Genomic DNA, 17,036 nt, shown 5'->3' with positions numbered 1-17,036 from the left:
AAGTGAATTTTTAACCTTAGCCTGTTACGTTCTGATCCTTAGTTAGTAAGCTAATTACTTAGTAAGCATTAAATTAATTTTCCTCACAGACTATAGTTAAAATTTTTTGCTATTTTTCTCTACCAGTGTGCAAAAGAGCAAACTGCTGAGAGATTGTATTTCTAATGCTCATTTGAGTGGAACTGGAAAGAGTTTGCTACCCTGCAGATTGCCCTGCATGTTTCATAACTAGCTTGCTGACTATGGCTGCTGGAACCCAGAGATCCAGACAAAGCTGTACAACATCCCAAATGACTCATTTCCCTGCCACCTGCAGTGCCACTGGACCTGTGTTCCTTGCAAAATGTCAGATGAACCTCAAAAGGTTCAGAAGGCACCGACTGAGTCTGTATGTACTTCTCTTAACTGCACAAACCTTCCTGGGGCTGCAAACCTGATCTGGTCATCTTATAAAAACAGGGATTCTCACAAGTTTTCCAGATATTTCTCCAGCCTGTCCAGACCTTCCTAGGCTGGAAGTGAAGTCTAGTTTCAGCCAAGTTCAGTCTTTGTGAAAGGCTGTTTCAGCCAGTTTTTATATTACCCAGCCCCACATTGAGCAAAACAAAAAAGATGTGGCAAATGTAAACCTAGATAAGAAGAGCAAAATATGGTGTTTATTATTCTGAAGCATACTATGAGAACTGAACTACAACTCAAGCCATCAAACAGGGAGGCTTTTGCATGTTCAAAAATACATTACCCCAAGACCTAGATGTTAACATCTCTCTATAGTCACCTGTCTCCATAGCTGAGAGAGGCTCTATGATCAGACCAAGCAGTTGGAGCTGGCTGCCCTACTTCAGTTAGTAAACATTTTATTACGACATTCAGCTCTGCAGCTGCTCTGGAAGAAGTGTGAGTAAACTTCCCTTCCCAAGGACCGGCACTGACACACATCCAGTCTCCTGCCGAGCTAGGCTGGAAGTGAAACCGTTTCCACTCTGAATTGCCTCCAGCCCCATCTCTATGGGCTCCTGCTGGGAGCACCCAAAACAGAAGATGCTGTCAATGCCTGCCAGTGAGCATTCCCCATGGCAACATCTTCTGGCAAAAACAAAGACAGATATTAACCCCAGCCTCGACCAGCACCCATGCTGCTGTGATTTCCATCACTTTGTAATACCACAACCCCCTACTCCTGCACCAGCCCCACAGTAACTCTGTTTGCTTCTGATTGTGCAACAGCATGGGTTGCTGGTGGGAAACATTAGCCCTAATGCCACTGCTGGAGTGAAATAAGGTTGCAATATAGCCGATCCTTCCTTAAATGAGTATTTTCACAGCTTCCCTTGGTGTTGCCATGGGAGGGAGCAGAGAACAAGGGGAGAGCTCCAGAGTGCCAAGAAGAACCTTCTGCAAGAAGGCTGAGGCTTGCCTAAAGCACTGATGAGTTCTTCTGTCACTTCGTTAAACTAATTGTCAACATCATGCCTGAGCAAAACAATTTAAATTCAGCTGTATTGACAGAATTCATTGACCAAAAAAAGATCTCACGAGAAAAAAAAGACATTAGCCAACAGTTTAAAGTTGACTTGCAGTGGAAAAAAGAAAAAATAAATAAATAATGGTCATAATTTCCTGTCATAATAGCCCTCCCAGACCTGTGCTTGGTCTGTAAGAATTCATCTTTAATCTTTTTTACTCTCTTCTATAAATCCAATATGTACTTAATAAAAAATATGAAATATGTCCTGTGGTGCAGATCTAAAGGCTGGGATAGAGATTGTCTGGGTGAGGGAGTTTATCTTTTCTGTAAAACTGCAATTGATTTAGATTGTTGACAGCTGTGAAAAATATAAATTTTCAACAAAGGCAAAAATAAAATCTCCCTCTCCAGCTGCCTCAGGGCTGTCCAATGCCAGAGCCGTTTACCCAGCCTTTATTTTGAAGGCACGTCCTGCTAAGGAATTTCACCAGTACTCCTGTCATTGGAAAACAAACCCTGGAAGTATCTTTGGGAAAGAGACCCCCACAAAACGTACCAGGGTACTCTCTGGGTGTAAAAGGCTCCACATGCGTAGACCCCAAGCACTGGAGGACTCAGAGCACGTATTGTATAACGGGGGAGAGAGGGATGCAAGGAACATGGGGATTGCGGTGGCTGCATATGGGTAGATCTGTAGATAATTAATTGGGCCTGTGGAGAGCTAGTGTAAGGACCGGTTCAGCGCTGTGAAAAGGATGTGCAGGCGCTGCATGTGGCATAGCAGGCATGATGTTGCAGTGTGATTGATTTTGTTCTCTCTTTTGTGTCAGTATTTAAATTTGCATGTGTACTTGCAAGACACTCGAAGTGGTCCTTCCTCTCTCTTCAGCATTGATAAAATTTCAGCTGGAACTCTGTATCATGTGTGCACACCATACTTGAAGGAAAACGTGAGACAACTGGGAAAATCAAAGGTGAACAACAGTCAGGGAGGTCTAGAAAAAGGATTGAGCTACAAGGAAAGGTTGAATGGATTGCGGTTATTCAGACTGAAGGAAAAGAGCCTGAAGTGGGGATGATGACAATCTCATAAAAGCTGATGAAAGAGGAGGGGAATCTTCTGTTCTTCGTATCTGTGTGAGGCAGGACTTGAAGTCATGAACTTAAATTGCCAAAAAATCAATTCAGATTAGATGTGAGTTAAATCCTTGCAGCCATAAGGATACTGAGTGCTGAAATTGATTGTTGGGGTAGTCATGTCACCAGGGGTTGCAAAGAGACATTAGGCCAATATGTGTGAGGGATGGTATAGACCTAATTGGTCCTGCATTGTTTGAGAGTGGAATTAGATGACTTCTTAAGATCTTCTCGATCTTATTTTCCTGTAATTCCATGGTTATTGCAACCAAGTCTCCAGGCAGATAAGAAGGAAGAGTCTATGGTGTGTCAGAACCCGGTGATCTCATCTTCCCTGCGCTACAGTCCCTGATAAAGTTCCTCCTGCCAAAACCTTTTCTCTCCTCATTGTCACTACATTATTAGCGTACCATATCCAAGATTTATTTTCCCACTATAACTTTTACAAAGCAGTCTCCCGTTCTCATGGTAAGCAATATACACAAACAGTTTTAAATAAAAGGCTTGGAAAAGTTGAGGTCAACAAGTTAAATAAAGAAAACATGAAGCATATCATAAATCCAAAGGTACAGCTAGCTGAGCTAAAAACATAATTCTCATGATTAATTCAATATACAGTAAAGCCTCTCTAATTTACTATTTGCTTATCTACATATCCTATAATGCATACAACAAAAAAAAAATCACCACTGGTTTTCTTTGTGCACATTTAACAACCATGCAGTTCTTTTAGAATTATCACATTCCAGGATTTCATATTTTTTGACACATTAGACTTATGCATATTCATTAGTGGACTGTGCAGTTCTGATCAAACTATGCTTGTCTGAGTGTATGAACAGAGTGTATCTCTGACAATTACTTCAAAGCTGTCTATATGATCAGAGCACACCCCACAGAAACTGTTCCAGCCTTGGGTATAATCTGTTGTCTTTGTCCAGCTATTAGTTTGCAAATATTGGTGCAACCTACGCCAATTTTTAGGGTGTTTCAGAAGTTAATGGACTTCTATTATATCTTTACTCTGTGGAATAGTATACAGAGAGTGCTTCAGGTATGTTTTGTTTGACTCTTGGTATCAAATGCATTGCTTACGCTTCTCTGGGCAGAATCATTCTATTTAAGGACACTAAATCATAGAATCATAGAATCGTCAAGGTTGGAAAAGACCCGTAAGATCATCGAGTCCAACCGTTAACCTAACACTGCCAAGTCCATCTATACCATGTCCTCGAGCACCACATCTATCCGTTCTTTAAATACGTCCAGGGATGGAGACTCAACCACTTCCCTGGGTAGCCTGTTCCAATGCTTGAATGATTTGAAATCGCATAGTATGAGGTAATTGTACGTAGGATTTTTCTTTGAGTTAACAAACCAACCAAACTGACCATATTCAGTGGAAAGACCGATTGTTGCTGTGGTTTTGGTTTAAGACGTTGGACTTTGTCCCATGATTCCTCTTCCTTAGAGCCCTAGATTAAGGGTGAGATTAAACCTTGCTGTACAGTTTCTCTGAGCAGGCAATGTGCCTGATTGTGCAAAAACCAGTCTGTGCTATAGAGGATCTGATGAACTGCCAGTGGATCTGCCCTTGGGATTGTCTTCCTTTCCCTTTCTCTTGCTGTTCTGAGGAAGACAAGGCAAATGAAGCTCTTCTCTTTTCCCCTTACAGGTGGCATTGTGCTGAATCCTTCCTTCTATGGAATCCCTGGCCACACGCACACGATGATCCATGAAATTGGGCACAGCCTGGGGCTCTATCACGTCTTCCGGGGAATCTCAGAGATCCTCTCCTGCAGCGATCCGTGCATGGAAACTGAGCCCTCCTTTGAGACTGGGGACCTCTGCAGTGACACCAACCCTGCTCCTAAGCACAAGCTGTGTGGAGATCCTGGACCTGGCAATGACACATGCGGTTTTCACAGTTTCCTAAACACGCCATTCAGTAACTTCATGAGCTACGCAGGTACTTGAGTTTCCTCGGTTTGCTGGTGGCGTCTGTGGTTGGGCGAGAACAAAGAATAGCAGTGTTACCTCTGATTTCTACAGTCCATTTCATGCAGGGCTTTATGCTGACATGCGAGTCTATTGGTCTAGGACCAGACTTGATGAGGGACCAAACTTGATGCCCTCAGGAATCCCTTCCAGTTCTCCTGTTCTTTTTTCCCAGTTTTCCCTAACTACATAGTTTCATGTGATGACCAGGCAGAAGGTTTGGAGGAGGGAAGAAATGAAATAAGGATTAAGAAAATGGCTTCTAAAGGATCTACAGCAAACTTGAAACCCTATTTCCCTGGGTTCCAGATACGTGATCTATGAGGTCGTCTTTGAAAAACCCAAATTCAGAGATTGTTTACCTCCCTCAAGGACATGTTGAATGTCAGATGAATATTGATACCACCAAGGCTGTGTAATGAACCTGTGATAGGTAGACATCTAATGAAACACTGCTTGTGCCTCCATGCGTCTGTTCAAGTACCATGTTTGGTGTTTGGTTTGGAGTCACTGTCATTTGGCTACACTCACTCACATCGGAGTGTGAATACTGGCATAGTACCTGGATCAGGATTGCTCTTCTGGTCAAAGTGGGCTGTGCTAGTTTGTGCTGTGAGTGCAACTACAAAGGCTCCATATCGGTGCAGTAAAACCACCTCTCCAAGAGGAATAAGCTGCTTAAGTAAAAGCCTGACTTTGTAGTTATCATTCTGCAGGCTTCTGCAGGCAGAGCTGTGTTGCTCAGGGATGCTGGTTCATGGCCCTCCTACCAACTCAGCGTAACACAAAGAGGGCATGAGCTCCTGTGACCCTTGCCCATCGGATGAGGGTGGGGTGGGGTCCTTGCTGCACCCCTGGAAGTTCAAGGGGAGTTGAAGGATCCTCTGTTATTTCCCAGAAAAAACAGGGGATGCCTTGGCTCGTATTTCCCCTTATTTTGGGTCACAGGGCGTAGCCGTGATGAAGGTCTGTGACACTGAGCTGACAGCATCAACGACATTTTAAAGGTGACCAATATACTTAGAGCTACTGAAGGGCACCTTTATACTCCAGGCAAAAACACAGATTGCCCACTCAAAAGGTCATAGGAGTGCTTATTCTGTAATAAAACTGTAGAGAAGCAAAGTGTTTAATGTCATCTGGGGCACAGATTGAAATGATTTATAACAGAAATGCTTTTATGCACTTCAGGGCACTAGCTAAAAGCGATGCTTAGTTTTCTCTTTATTTTTCTATTTGTTTAGAGGGTGTTTTCAGGGACAAGCATACACGCACCGAGTCAGCTCCTCAGCGTGTTGTGCACTTTTGTGCATGCGGTAGGGCAGAGAGTCTTACTGCCTGACACAGCCTCCTGGTAACATCACACAAATAAGTCAGTGCCACTCCAGATGACAATATCCCTCCACCAGATCTGCTTCTGTGTATGTGACAAGGGGTGGAGTGTGCATGTTTCAAAACGCTGAGGCCTCTTCTTCCAAAGAGAACTTGCCTTGCCAATTCTCTCGAGAGCTGAGACAGAGAGGCAGACCACAGAGATATCTATCTGCTCTATGGAGCTAAATATGTGCTGGTGTTCTGAGCAGAAACCTTTTTTTTTCCTTCTTCTTGAAAAATTAAGTGAAGCGACATGATAGGCATCTCTAGAGCTCATGCATGAATCTGTTTGCTTTTCTGTTGTTGCCAGTGGAATAAAAATATATCAGGATATCAAATTGCTGTAGAAATACCTTTGAAACATCTAGGTTGAGGTCATGCAGCTCTAAACATTGCTTGCCCTTCTTTTCTGTTTTGCTGCTTGTATACAGCTTGATCACATTGTGTTTGTCTGTCTGTCTAACATCCATCTGTCCAGTTACCCTCAACTCTGTAGCAGAGCACTGACTTAAAGGGTAACTTTTTTTTCCCATGAAATAACAAGTTACAATGTCCAGAAGATCGAGGCGTGTGAGAAATTGGACTTGTAAATTATTTTTACAAGCCCAAATAGCCGCGGTGTTCCTGATAAAAAGATAAGTTAGTCTTTTAGACTACTCTCCATGAAATCAGCAGGAATTCTGCCTCTGAATTCTGTTGGAATAATCACCTCAGCAAAGTCTCTTGAATTTCTCTAATTATTACTTCGTTGGAGGATCTTGAATCTTTCTTGAAATTGAGCGATCAAGTGAAATACCTTTCTCCCCTGCCTCTCCTCCCTTCCCCTCCCCCAGGACACAGCCTGTGCTGATGTTTAAACAGATTGAGAATGCAGGTCATCTTTCTCCTGTGCCATTGTCTCACTGCTTTGTCCTATATATATTTTATTGTTCCTTTATGATGGCTATTAAGGGCCTTGGTCTCATTCTGGGCTTCCGTGAAGAATATTTATGGCTTTTACAACATGCTCAGGGATAGACCATCGATAATTATTGAGGAAATCCAGACGTGTCATATTAAAGCAGCTTTTTGCATACCCACAGGGATTTGTAGATATTTTCAAGCTGGTGGTGTCTGTCTACCTGCTGTGCATGTTTGATGAGGAGAGGCTCACTGCCCAAGGGAATTAGGAGAGACACAGGAGAACATGTGAACGGACGGGTCCTTACTGTGGTAGGACTGCGTTTGGGGCTGTAATTTGAGCAGGATCCCAACCAAAGCTGTCTCCTTTTGCTTGCATCTCAGGGAAGATGTGGTAAGGTTTTAAATTAGCCAGCAAATTCACACTTCTCTTTAGAACAAATTCATGTTTTTTTGTTCCTCTTGAGTTCCACAGGGCACGGACTTGCAGACATCAGAGCATCTAGTAACGCTATTACAATATTGAACTGCCAACTTACATACACGCCAGCAACTCTCTGAACAGCCTTCGGCGACCTGCATCTCCCCAGAAAAGTGTATTACTTGACCTATGCAAAACTGTCATTGTTGTTTGTATTGCAGCAGCATGCAGAGGTCCCGTCTGGGACTGAGCTTTACTGGGCTGGGAACTCTGCAGGCACATGTGAAGAAACACTCTGTGTTTTCAAGAGCTTTTCATCTGATGGGAAGACTACCAGAAAAATGGTTAAAGTGCTGGCAATAAGTTCTTCAGCATAGCTTTTCTGGGTGACTTTGCACAACATATTTATGCCTTCTGTGATGTGCACAATAGAGAAATAGTAATTTTCTACTTCTCTGGGGCATTGTAGTTGTGAAGTTGTATGTTGTTCAGAGGGCACTAGATGTAGTCTTGTTGCCAAATCACGTTTGGGGAAAACAGATGAAATAAGAAAAGGATATTTATGGAAAACTATCCAGCAAAATGATTTCTCCTTTTTGAACAAAAAAGAAATTTGAAATCTCAAAAATGTTTATGAGAAGTTCAGAAAGGGGTTAGAATCATAATGGTAATGGGGGATATTTTTAATAGAAATAAAGTTATTTTACTGCAACAAAAATTTACATTTTTAATCAGTGTTTGACATGTTTTTTTTTTAAATTGATCTTTCAGAACATTTTTTATTTGTTCAGTTGAAAATTTAAGAACTTTAAAAAAATTATGTGTTTTTAAAATTCTGCACTCTTTTAAACTAAGAAATCTGTTGAAGTCAGTCAAACTGCACACAGTTTTCATGAATCTCGGTCAATGCTTTATGCTAACACTAGCCATCCTTTGCCCTTTTATACTCTCTCAGAGATATTCTTTTAGACATGAAATCCTTTTAAGCCCGGAGGTCCACTGGTAGCCCCAGTTCTGACCAGAAGGTGCTGCACTGAGGCTTTCTGTTTCTTCACGTCCACGTGTCTCTGTCTCATCTTGGGATGATCTCTAGGTGCTTCATATGTATACTGAACCAGAGGGACAGAATGTTTATTGATTTATTTTTTCCTTTTTAACTTTTGTTTCCTTTCACCTGCTTCCACAAGTGATGACTGCACTAATTTGTTCACAGGCCATTAACTTTTGAGTGCTGCAAGAACCCATCCTGGCCCTTGCAAGAAGCTACCATTCACTGGGTGGTAATTCTCTCTCCTGCTCCCACCGCATCTCCCATGTGGTTGATGTGGCTTCCATTTTAATTTCAGATGATGACTGCACTGACTCCTTCACACCCAACCAAGTGGCCAGGATGCACTGTTACTTGGATCTCGTCTATCAGAGCTGGCAGCCCGCGAAGAAACCGGCTCCTATTGCAATCGCCCCGCAGATTGTGGCTCGGACCTCCACCTCGGTCACCCTGGAGTGGTTTCCGCCTATTGATGGCCACTTCTTTGAAAGGTGATCACGCGCTGCTCTGTACTCTTGCACTGAATTGAATGGAAAGGGGAGAAATAGGGGAACAACCCAGAGCCCGACTCCAGGAGCGCAGCTTTAACACTTGCTACACTCAGTCTGGGTTAAGGCTCTTTCCTAAATTGGTTTATATTGAGGAGGTTATTGATCTGTTTTCTGCTCTTCCTTTCTCAGCCTGTAGCACTCTGTTGAGGGCCATTGATTTGCCATGTAAAGGGCAAATCTTTTTCCATATGTTATGGGAGGAATTTTCAATCAAAGATTCTGACCCCGTGATTCCTGCTGTTATTGCTCCTCACAAATACCTGTGGCCTTCAGCTCTGCCTGCACGTTCCCCCTCCTCCTCCTCTTGCATGTTTCTTTTGCTAGGACAAGGTGAATCTTGTTTCTACTCCTGTGACAACACAGAGCTCATGGGCAGTGGAGTCTCACAGGGCAAGGAGGTGGCAGGGGCAGGGAGAGGGACAAATGCTGCCTCCTTCCCTGAGCTGCAGGTCTGAGATGGGAGCTGAGCAAGGCAGAGTCAAAGACCTAAAACCCTGAGTATCATGCAAGTGTCATCTTGCTGCACCCTGACTAGAGCATGTAGGTGTGAGTATGTGTGTGTTCATGTCTGATAGGCATGCAGCTACATGGTATCAATAAAAATTAAATGAATGCAGGGCTCTGGGCAAGAGTTGCACCACATTGCAGTTCATAGCCAGAGCAACTCTACCCAAGGATGACCTGAGCAACCAGGCAGTTCATCTAAATACTCTTATGCAGCGCTGGGATGGGCTGCAGGAGCTATGGGAGTCCTAGCAGCGAACTTCCTAAATGATTGACCCTCTTGCATTACTGTTAACTCACCGTCCCTGTTTGCGTTTCTTCTCCACTTTCTGCTTTGTTATTTTATAGAGAACAAACTTTGAGTGTCCTTCAGGACTGTAGCAGTACGTATCACAGGAGGCCGAATTTACAAGCATATTAGCACCCAAAGAGCTGTCTCAGCGCTGCTGCTTTGTTCAGTGAGAGCACCTTGAAAGCCACTGCCTCCATCAGGGATGAAACTCCTTCCAGCACCGCTAGGACACCGTGGCCATTTCAGTGGCCAGCTTGCACTTTATCTGAGTAGACAGATAGCTGTTATTTTCTGCTCAGATGAGATTTTCCGCCTTTATTGCAGATTAATACAGGGAGGGCAATCAAATCGTGTTAGGAGTTGATAAAGAGAGATCTTGTGCTCTAACCAGTATTTGTTTTAATTGCAGTTTTGCAACTGAATCCTTTTATTCCCTACATGTGAAAAGGACTTATGTGAAGTTCTGAAAATTAATTCTGAATTTTTTAGCCCATAATCATTTTTACATAAATTAAGTTTCTCCAATTTAATTTAGATTTCAGAAGATACTTATTGTGTGTTAAATAAATACCATCTGCCTCTTAAAACACATTGATGCAGAGTTAATTGTTATGTAACCAAGTATGTCTTTATTACATATTTCTTATAACTCAATCAATATGTTCTTAATAACCCCTAGTTAGTTGCTTCTTAAATGACATACAGTGGATAGCCTGCTAAATCTAAAATTTCATAACAGAGTTATCGTATGTTAAATAAATAGTGATTTTCTAGAAAAAAAAAATTCCTTTGGGTTTTCAAATCTGTGTGCTCAGTATTACTGAAGAGATTTAAAGAGACAGCCTCAAATACTTTGAGTCCAATTCCTTGTTAAAATGAGATTCCCAATGCTAACAGATACAGAAATGTTGCTGTGATCATTTAAAAATGTCATTGAAATATATAAGTCATCCTGTCTAAAACATGCCCAAATTTCTGATATATTAATCAAAACAAGGGTGATAGTAGTATTATAGTGACTAATACTGGAAAAGCTCACGTGCTGAACTTGCAGTACCGATGTGTCCAGCGCTGCTTGATTAGAGATACATGCCTGTATCAATTTGTAAAATTGGGTCACTGTGCAAGACAAGTAGGAGGCAAAATTGGCCAAGTATAATCTTATCTGTGTGTGGGAATACTGTAAATCTTTGCAGATATTTTTACACAAAGTGCACACCATGGCCCAAATTTTACTTGCCTCACTTGAATGAATAAACTCATTCACTTCAATGGGACTATTCATGTAAAAAACAGAAGACTGATACTCAACTGCTGAGTGCCTTGGGCCTGGTTTCTAACGCACAGAGGCCCTCTCCATGCTGTTTTGACAGTGTAAAAGGGCCTTAAAAGGATGAATGGCTCTGGCTACATTAGCAAGTATTGTGGCCCAATATAAGTAGATCTCTAGCGCCAAACAGTCGTTATGAAGACCTGACGTCAAGACTGATGGGGTTTTGGTGGGGGGGTATTTCAGCCTAGCTCTAGCCTGGCCCCGTGGCATCAGCAATTGGAGCACATCAGGTGTGGTCCTGGAGTACATCTTCACTCTGCTTTCAGGCAAAACTGGGTCCAGCTTCCATGCTCCAGGACACTCTGAGTGCTGTAAGTAGGCAAGATGAAGAGTTTCACTTCAAAAGCTCGCTCCTGATCCAAATTACAATGCTACTGTAGGCACACTCAGTGTAACTCAAGTTCCTTTTATGTCCCTTTTATTCTCTAGAGCTGTGCATAGGCAGTGACCTCTGCTTAATGAAAGTCAGGAAGGGAAAATTTAGCCTTGTATTTAAAAAATGTAACACTGGGCTGGCTGTATCTGGGGGTGAGGTTCTGACAGGTCTGCGGTTGAAGGGGGATGAAGCATGGAAGTAAAGACCATGTGCCTTTTCCCTTCTTAGATGCAACTTTGTCACAGGTGCCACAGTATTAGGTGCTTTTTTCTTAGGGAATTAATCATGTGGATTTGGGGACAGAGAGCAATGCTAACTCATAGCTCTTGTAAATTTGGGGTTGGCTATCCTGTGTCCTCACACCTTGGCAAGAGTAGCTACATAAGCTGTGCACAGAAGTAAAATCTTCTTCCTGACAGATCCTCCTTACCTGTTTAGTGTGTTCAATTGACACCTGCTATATTACTCTAGAGAGTCATTTACCTGCATATAAATTTGCCAACATGTGTTTGACCCTAGACTCCAGCAGCTGGTTGAGCTTCTAAACATCTCTAATAATCAAATATATCAAGAACCAGCACTACTTCTTGTAGCTACTACACACGGGATTGGAATACTTACCATTCTGCATCCTCCTTTTAAAAAAAAGCATGAAAAATGTCACATGCGCATATAATAATACGTAATAATAAAATAATAATAGAGCCAACAAAACAAGTGAAAACAAGTGAGAAAAAGAAAACTCTATTCATTTCCTGGCTGCATCTATTAGATGCGTTCATCTGCTGTCGCTAAGCATCCATTCATGTGCCTCCTGTTTGATATGCATAGGCAGGATGTAAACAGTTATTGTAATAGGGCTCTGCAGCAAATTCTGCTTGGACAGAAAACTTGGAATGCATCTGCTCTTCCAAGTTTTCATTGAGGTGACTGCATTAATTTCCATGAATCTGATGCTATCTCATTCTTAGCAAGCAAATATTTTGGTCAGTATGTTGTCCCAGATCTAGATGGCTGGGCTTGATAATCACTTGCTTAAACCTTGCTGGAAAGTTTCAGTGCCTTAGAGGGGAGAGCACCAATTCTGAATTTCAAGTAAGCAGATACAATTTAGTCTGAAAACAGGCACTCTTTACTGAAAGGAATGACAGATTTTTACTGGTTTTGAGTTGCCCACTGAACTCATGCTGGCCCTGAAGAGAATTGTCTGGTTTTCACTGGAAATCTTTAGATTTTGAACCCGCTTCACTGAAATATCATGCTGTAGGAATTAATTCCTCCTGCTCTCTGAACTTCATAAGCTGGAATTTCCCCAGTACTTGGCTTATTAGAAAACAGAGAACTCTAGATTTTCCATTACCCTGCACTTTGGGGAGTTGTGTGCACCGGTGTATAAGGTGTCAGATATGCTATCATTCCTAATTAATAGTGTTTTGAACCAATTTATGCTCATTTTGTCTTGATGTCAGTGGCTGTATAAGGTGTAAGGGTCTGGCTTAGATTTTCATAAGCCTGTAAATGCGATTCCATGATTAGTTTTGACATTCATGGCTGTTTGTAGGATTTGTGTGCAAGAGTCTGCAGACCAAAAACTTTAACCCAGGAGTCATCCCCTGTGTAAGTCCTTTCAGCCAGTGGAGTTACATCAGGGTTGAGTTTGGCTCCCAAACTGGAAAAGTAAAAAGAGAAAGTTTGCTCATAGCCTTTCCCACATGATGCTCCTTGTGATTTCTCTTACCTCCAAGTCCTTGCTGGTAAAAGGAAATGTTTGTCCATAAGCCTACAGTTTTGTCCACCATGGCAGCCTGTGATGAAATTGTATAGCTGCTAATTTGAGTAAAAAGCAGTCCTAATTGTGGAAACTTGGCTTTCAAACCCCTGTCCTCATCCAGGACCAAGCGCTAATGCAGGAGTCTCTTTGTAGAGAAACTGAAAGATGATTATTTCAGGGACTTCTATCCTGACTGTTGATGCATGTGTCTGAAAAACAACTGTGCAGTAATAATTCTACATTTTGATTTCGTAGTACCTTTTATTCTGGATTCTTGATTTTTTTTTTTGCATATATTATTTAGGCAAGCTGAGTTAGACACTTAAACCACTGCTAAAAAGACAGCTGAGGAATGAAACAGGGAGGCAGTGTCATACCAATAGTGCAGGTGGGTGAAATGATACAGAGAGAGAAGTTATTTGCAACATGCCCAAATTTGTTCATTACCAGCATTACAGATCATGCAAGGAAGAGGAGGGCACCTTTCCCTCCCTCTTCTCTATTCTACCCCATTGCCACATTTTATTCTTCAGATGTTTTCAGCAGGTGCATCCCTTTCTGCACTGGCTGCGAGTTCAATCATTCACCGTCGCTTTGTGTAGGGGTGGCTGTGGGCCATATTGAAATGGATACAAATTTTACCACTGATTTCATTCCAAGTCCTCCCTGTTGACAATCCCTGCTTCCACCTAATTAACCCAACAGAAAGTTGACTTTCAAATAGATCCCTGTCAACAAATAGGAGATGCTAAGCTGTGGAGCAGCTAAGCATGTGTCATCCCTAACACCAAAGGGAAATGAGATCGTTTGGTCTGGGAGGAATGGGAGAGTAAATTTACAGTCCTGGAGTCTTTGGTGAGGATCCAAAAGAATGTCTGCCTGAGGATCACAGTGCCCTTCGCAAAGCAGTGCTGAAATAAATTGCACAATGGGAGATGGTTAAAATTTGCATAGCTGATTGTAATAGTTGATGACTCAATCCATACTTACTTGGGTAGCTCAGAGAGTACACTATGTGTTATGCACAAATTGCTTGCCTAAAACTTCTGTCTTTTCCTAGGTGCATTTAATCATTAAGATAATTAATTTTTTCCTTTCATTTTGAGTGGGCAGCGTTCCTTAAAGCAGAACAATGAATTATGAATAATAAGCAATTTACTGGGATTTATAACCACACATTCTGGGTCATACATGGTCCCAAATTTTGTGACCCCAAGGAATGCAGGGCTGAACTGTGTGAGTTGCATCCTCAGCTGATATAAATCAGATTAATGTTATGGAAGATATTAGAGTTACTCTAGTCCACATCAGCTTAAATCCTGATCTTGTGAATGTATTAGCAAAACTATTTGTGACTCGGTGTTTTAACTGTGTTTTCCTATTCAACCACTTCTGCTGATAGTACTTTATTGACAGTAGCTGGTATTAGATGTATTATGTAGGTGAAATAATGTTGGCAGTGAAGTGCCTTTCTTAATGCCATGTCATGCCATGTGATGGCATGGAGCCATAAGATGTTCCAGTTCAGAAAGAGCCATCCGCTGATGCCAAAACTGCCAGGTATCGAATCCAGTTTCCCCTGCAAAAAAGGATTAAGGGTATGTTCTTTTCTGTATGTTCATAACCCACCGCTTTTCCAGGCTTGTAATGATCTGAGCTGTGATACGCCTCCAAAAGCAGGTCCTTGCATACTTAGCAAAGCTGTGCTTTGCAGAGCAGCTCTGTCTGATCTTCTCAGAGCCTGGGACTTTGCCCTCTCCTCTAATCACCACTAAGCCCAAGGCCTTCACAATCCTGAAGATACTACAAGTTCAAGCAATAAATCCATGGTGGGAGCAGAAATAGATTTGAAATCTCCTGAGGCTGGTTTTCTTTTCTAACCACTAAGCAACATGTATTTTCTTTTGTCAGGGTTTGATCCAGTTGTAGCGTGGGGCGGGGGGAAAGATAGAGCTGAACATGATTTCACAGGTTGCAGTCATTTTGTGTTGGCTGGCAGACTCACAGATGCTGTCTATGCAGGCCATTAGCCCAAACCCACAGAAGGTCAGTGTCAGAAAACACTCTTGTCAGTGCTGTGAGAAGAGGGTTAAGTGGAACAGAATTCTAAGTCTTATTGCTTTTAATATAGTTGAATAAGCAGCTCGTTCAGCTGTTACTAAGTTGGTGTGTTTTCCTGTTTTCCTGGCCTCCTAGAGAAGTGGGATCAGCATGTGATCTGTGTGTGGAAGGAAGAGTCCTGGTGCAATACGCCTTCAGCGCCTCTTCCCCAATGCCCTGCGATCCCTCGGGGCACTGGAGCCCACGGGAAGCAGAAGGTGAGTCACAGGGCTGGGGACAAAGACGTGGCAGGGGAGAAGACGGGCCAGAGTAAAAGAAGAGCCACGAAGACAGTGGGAAAATCTGGGAGAGAGTGACTGATTGTACCTGTGTATAGCATGAACAAAACTAGAGGACAGAGGAATACACTGTGCCCTGAAGTAATGCTACTGGCTGAAATACCTGTATTTTGGCCCCCATGTCCTGACCCTGCCTATGAATTAAATGAATTCTGGGAGCTGAACCTGAATTTCAGAAAGCAGCAGAGTGCCAAGAAATGCTGACCATTCACAACTGCCAGATGAATTCCTCAGGGGAGCTGTTTACTCCTTCTACTCCAAATCGCAAAGTGAAGAATTGCATGTTATTTATTTGGGCCTGATTTCTGCTGCCCTTTCATTGAATAGTAGCGGGCTGCACCAGCAGACATGCTGAAAAGAGTGGAGATTGCCCTTTGGGCAAGTACTCTGCAGCATGAACGCAGGTGACTACGTCAAGCCCAGTCTAGTTCAGGGTGTTTTGCAAGTCATTCTTACTGCTTCTCTTAGAGCATGTTGGAAGGAGAATGGTCTGCAGAGCTGGTTGTACAATGCTATTAGATCTCCATCGTTAACTCTCCTCCATATGTACCTTCCATTACGTAAGTAGGTGGATGTGGTAGAGCATTTAAGATTATACCAGGCAGAGGTCAGTTTACAAATTACAGTGTGGAAAGAGCAGCATATTATTTCAATCTGTCCGTCACAAGCTATTCCTTTGGGAGCAGCACACTCTGGGCCCAGATTTCCATGTAAAAACACATAGGTGGACTCATTGAACTCAAAGGCCAATTCCTGGATTTGCAAACTCATTGTACAAATACCTCCTTATATTACAGGCTTCTCTGTCCTGCAGCTAGAGTATGTGGGAGTTATTCTACAAGGAAGATTATTTGTAAGCTAGTATGGTGATATATGCAGTGTTGGCACCCAGGAGCCCTCCCTAGTCCTAAGGTTGGCGTGTGCAGCGAGCTGCGTCCCCGCTGCATGATGGGACAAGATGTGTGGGCAAGCGTTCTCTGCCCCGTGCCCCCGTCTCCCAGGGTGGGGGCCCAACAGAGGTTGCAGTTCATTCCAACTCACTCTCCCCAGTTTGGACAGCCGAGGGCCAAGGCTGCCAGGCACAACACAGAGCACACCTTCCCCTTGGGGGGATGTTGTTCAAGAGCTTTGACCTGGGAAGCAGCGCTCCGGCTATGAGTGTGACTGGATTATCAAGTAAACAGGATTAGTGAAGTTTGCATCTCTTGCACTAGTAGTGCAGGGTGGAAGGTGGAATTTCCACTTAGCCAAGGATTACAAGACTTTGAAAACTAGCTTCATTTGGAACAAAACCTAAAACTTTTGAAATTCTCCAATGAAGGAAAATTAAAAACAAAAAGTGTTTGAGGCTGGCCAAAATGTTTTGTTTAGCTCATATAATTCCTCTTTCATGAACTTTAGTTAAATTGACATTTGAAAATATCCACTTTTAATATATAATCTAGGGCAAAGGCAACTTTTAAT

The 17,036-nt window shown here is 42.5% G+C and overlaps 1 protein-coding gene across 1 annotated transcript in view; it reads left to right on the top strand.

Moving 5' to 3' along the window:
* PAPPA (pappalysin 1) overlaps positions 1-17,036 on the top strand; it is a gene marked incomplete at both ends in the record, with an annotated part of 177,410 nt that overhangs the window by 52,834 nt on the left and 107,540 nt on the right. The window contains 3 exons of the mRNA XM_082327351.1: positions 4,281-4,574; positions 8,645-8,837; positions 15,370-15,491. Of these exons, the coding sequence (XP_082183477.1) occupies positions 4,281-4,574; positions 8,645-8,837; positions 15,370-15,491 (609 nt within the window). The remainder of the gene's footprint in view (positions 1-4,280; positions 4,575-8,644; positions 8,838-15,369; positions 15,492-17,036) is intronic.

Source organism: Platalea leucorodia (genome assembly GCF_965183815.1).
Source record: "Platalea leucorodia genome assembly, chromosome: 15".
NCBI lineage: Eukaryota > Metazoa > Chordata > Aves > Pelecaniformes > Threskiornithidae > Platalea > Platalea leucorodia.
The sequence above is the reverse complement of the archived record's forward strand: the minus strand, read 5'-3'. Positions and strand labels throughout refer to the sequence as shown.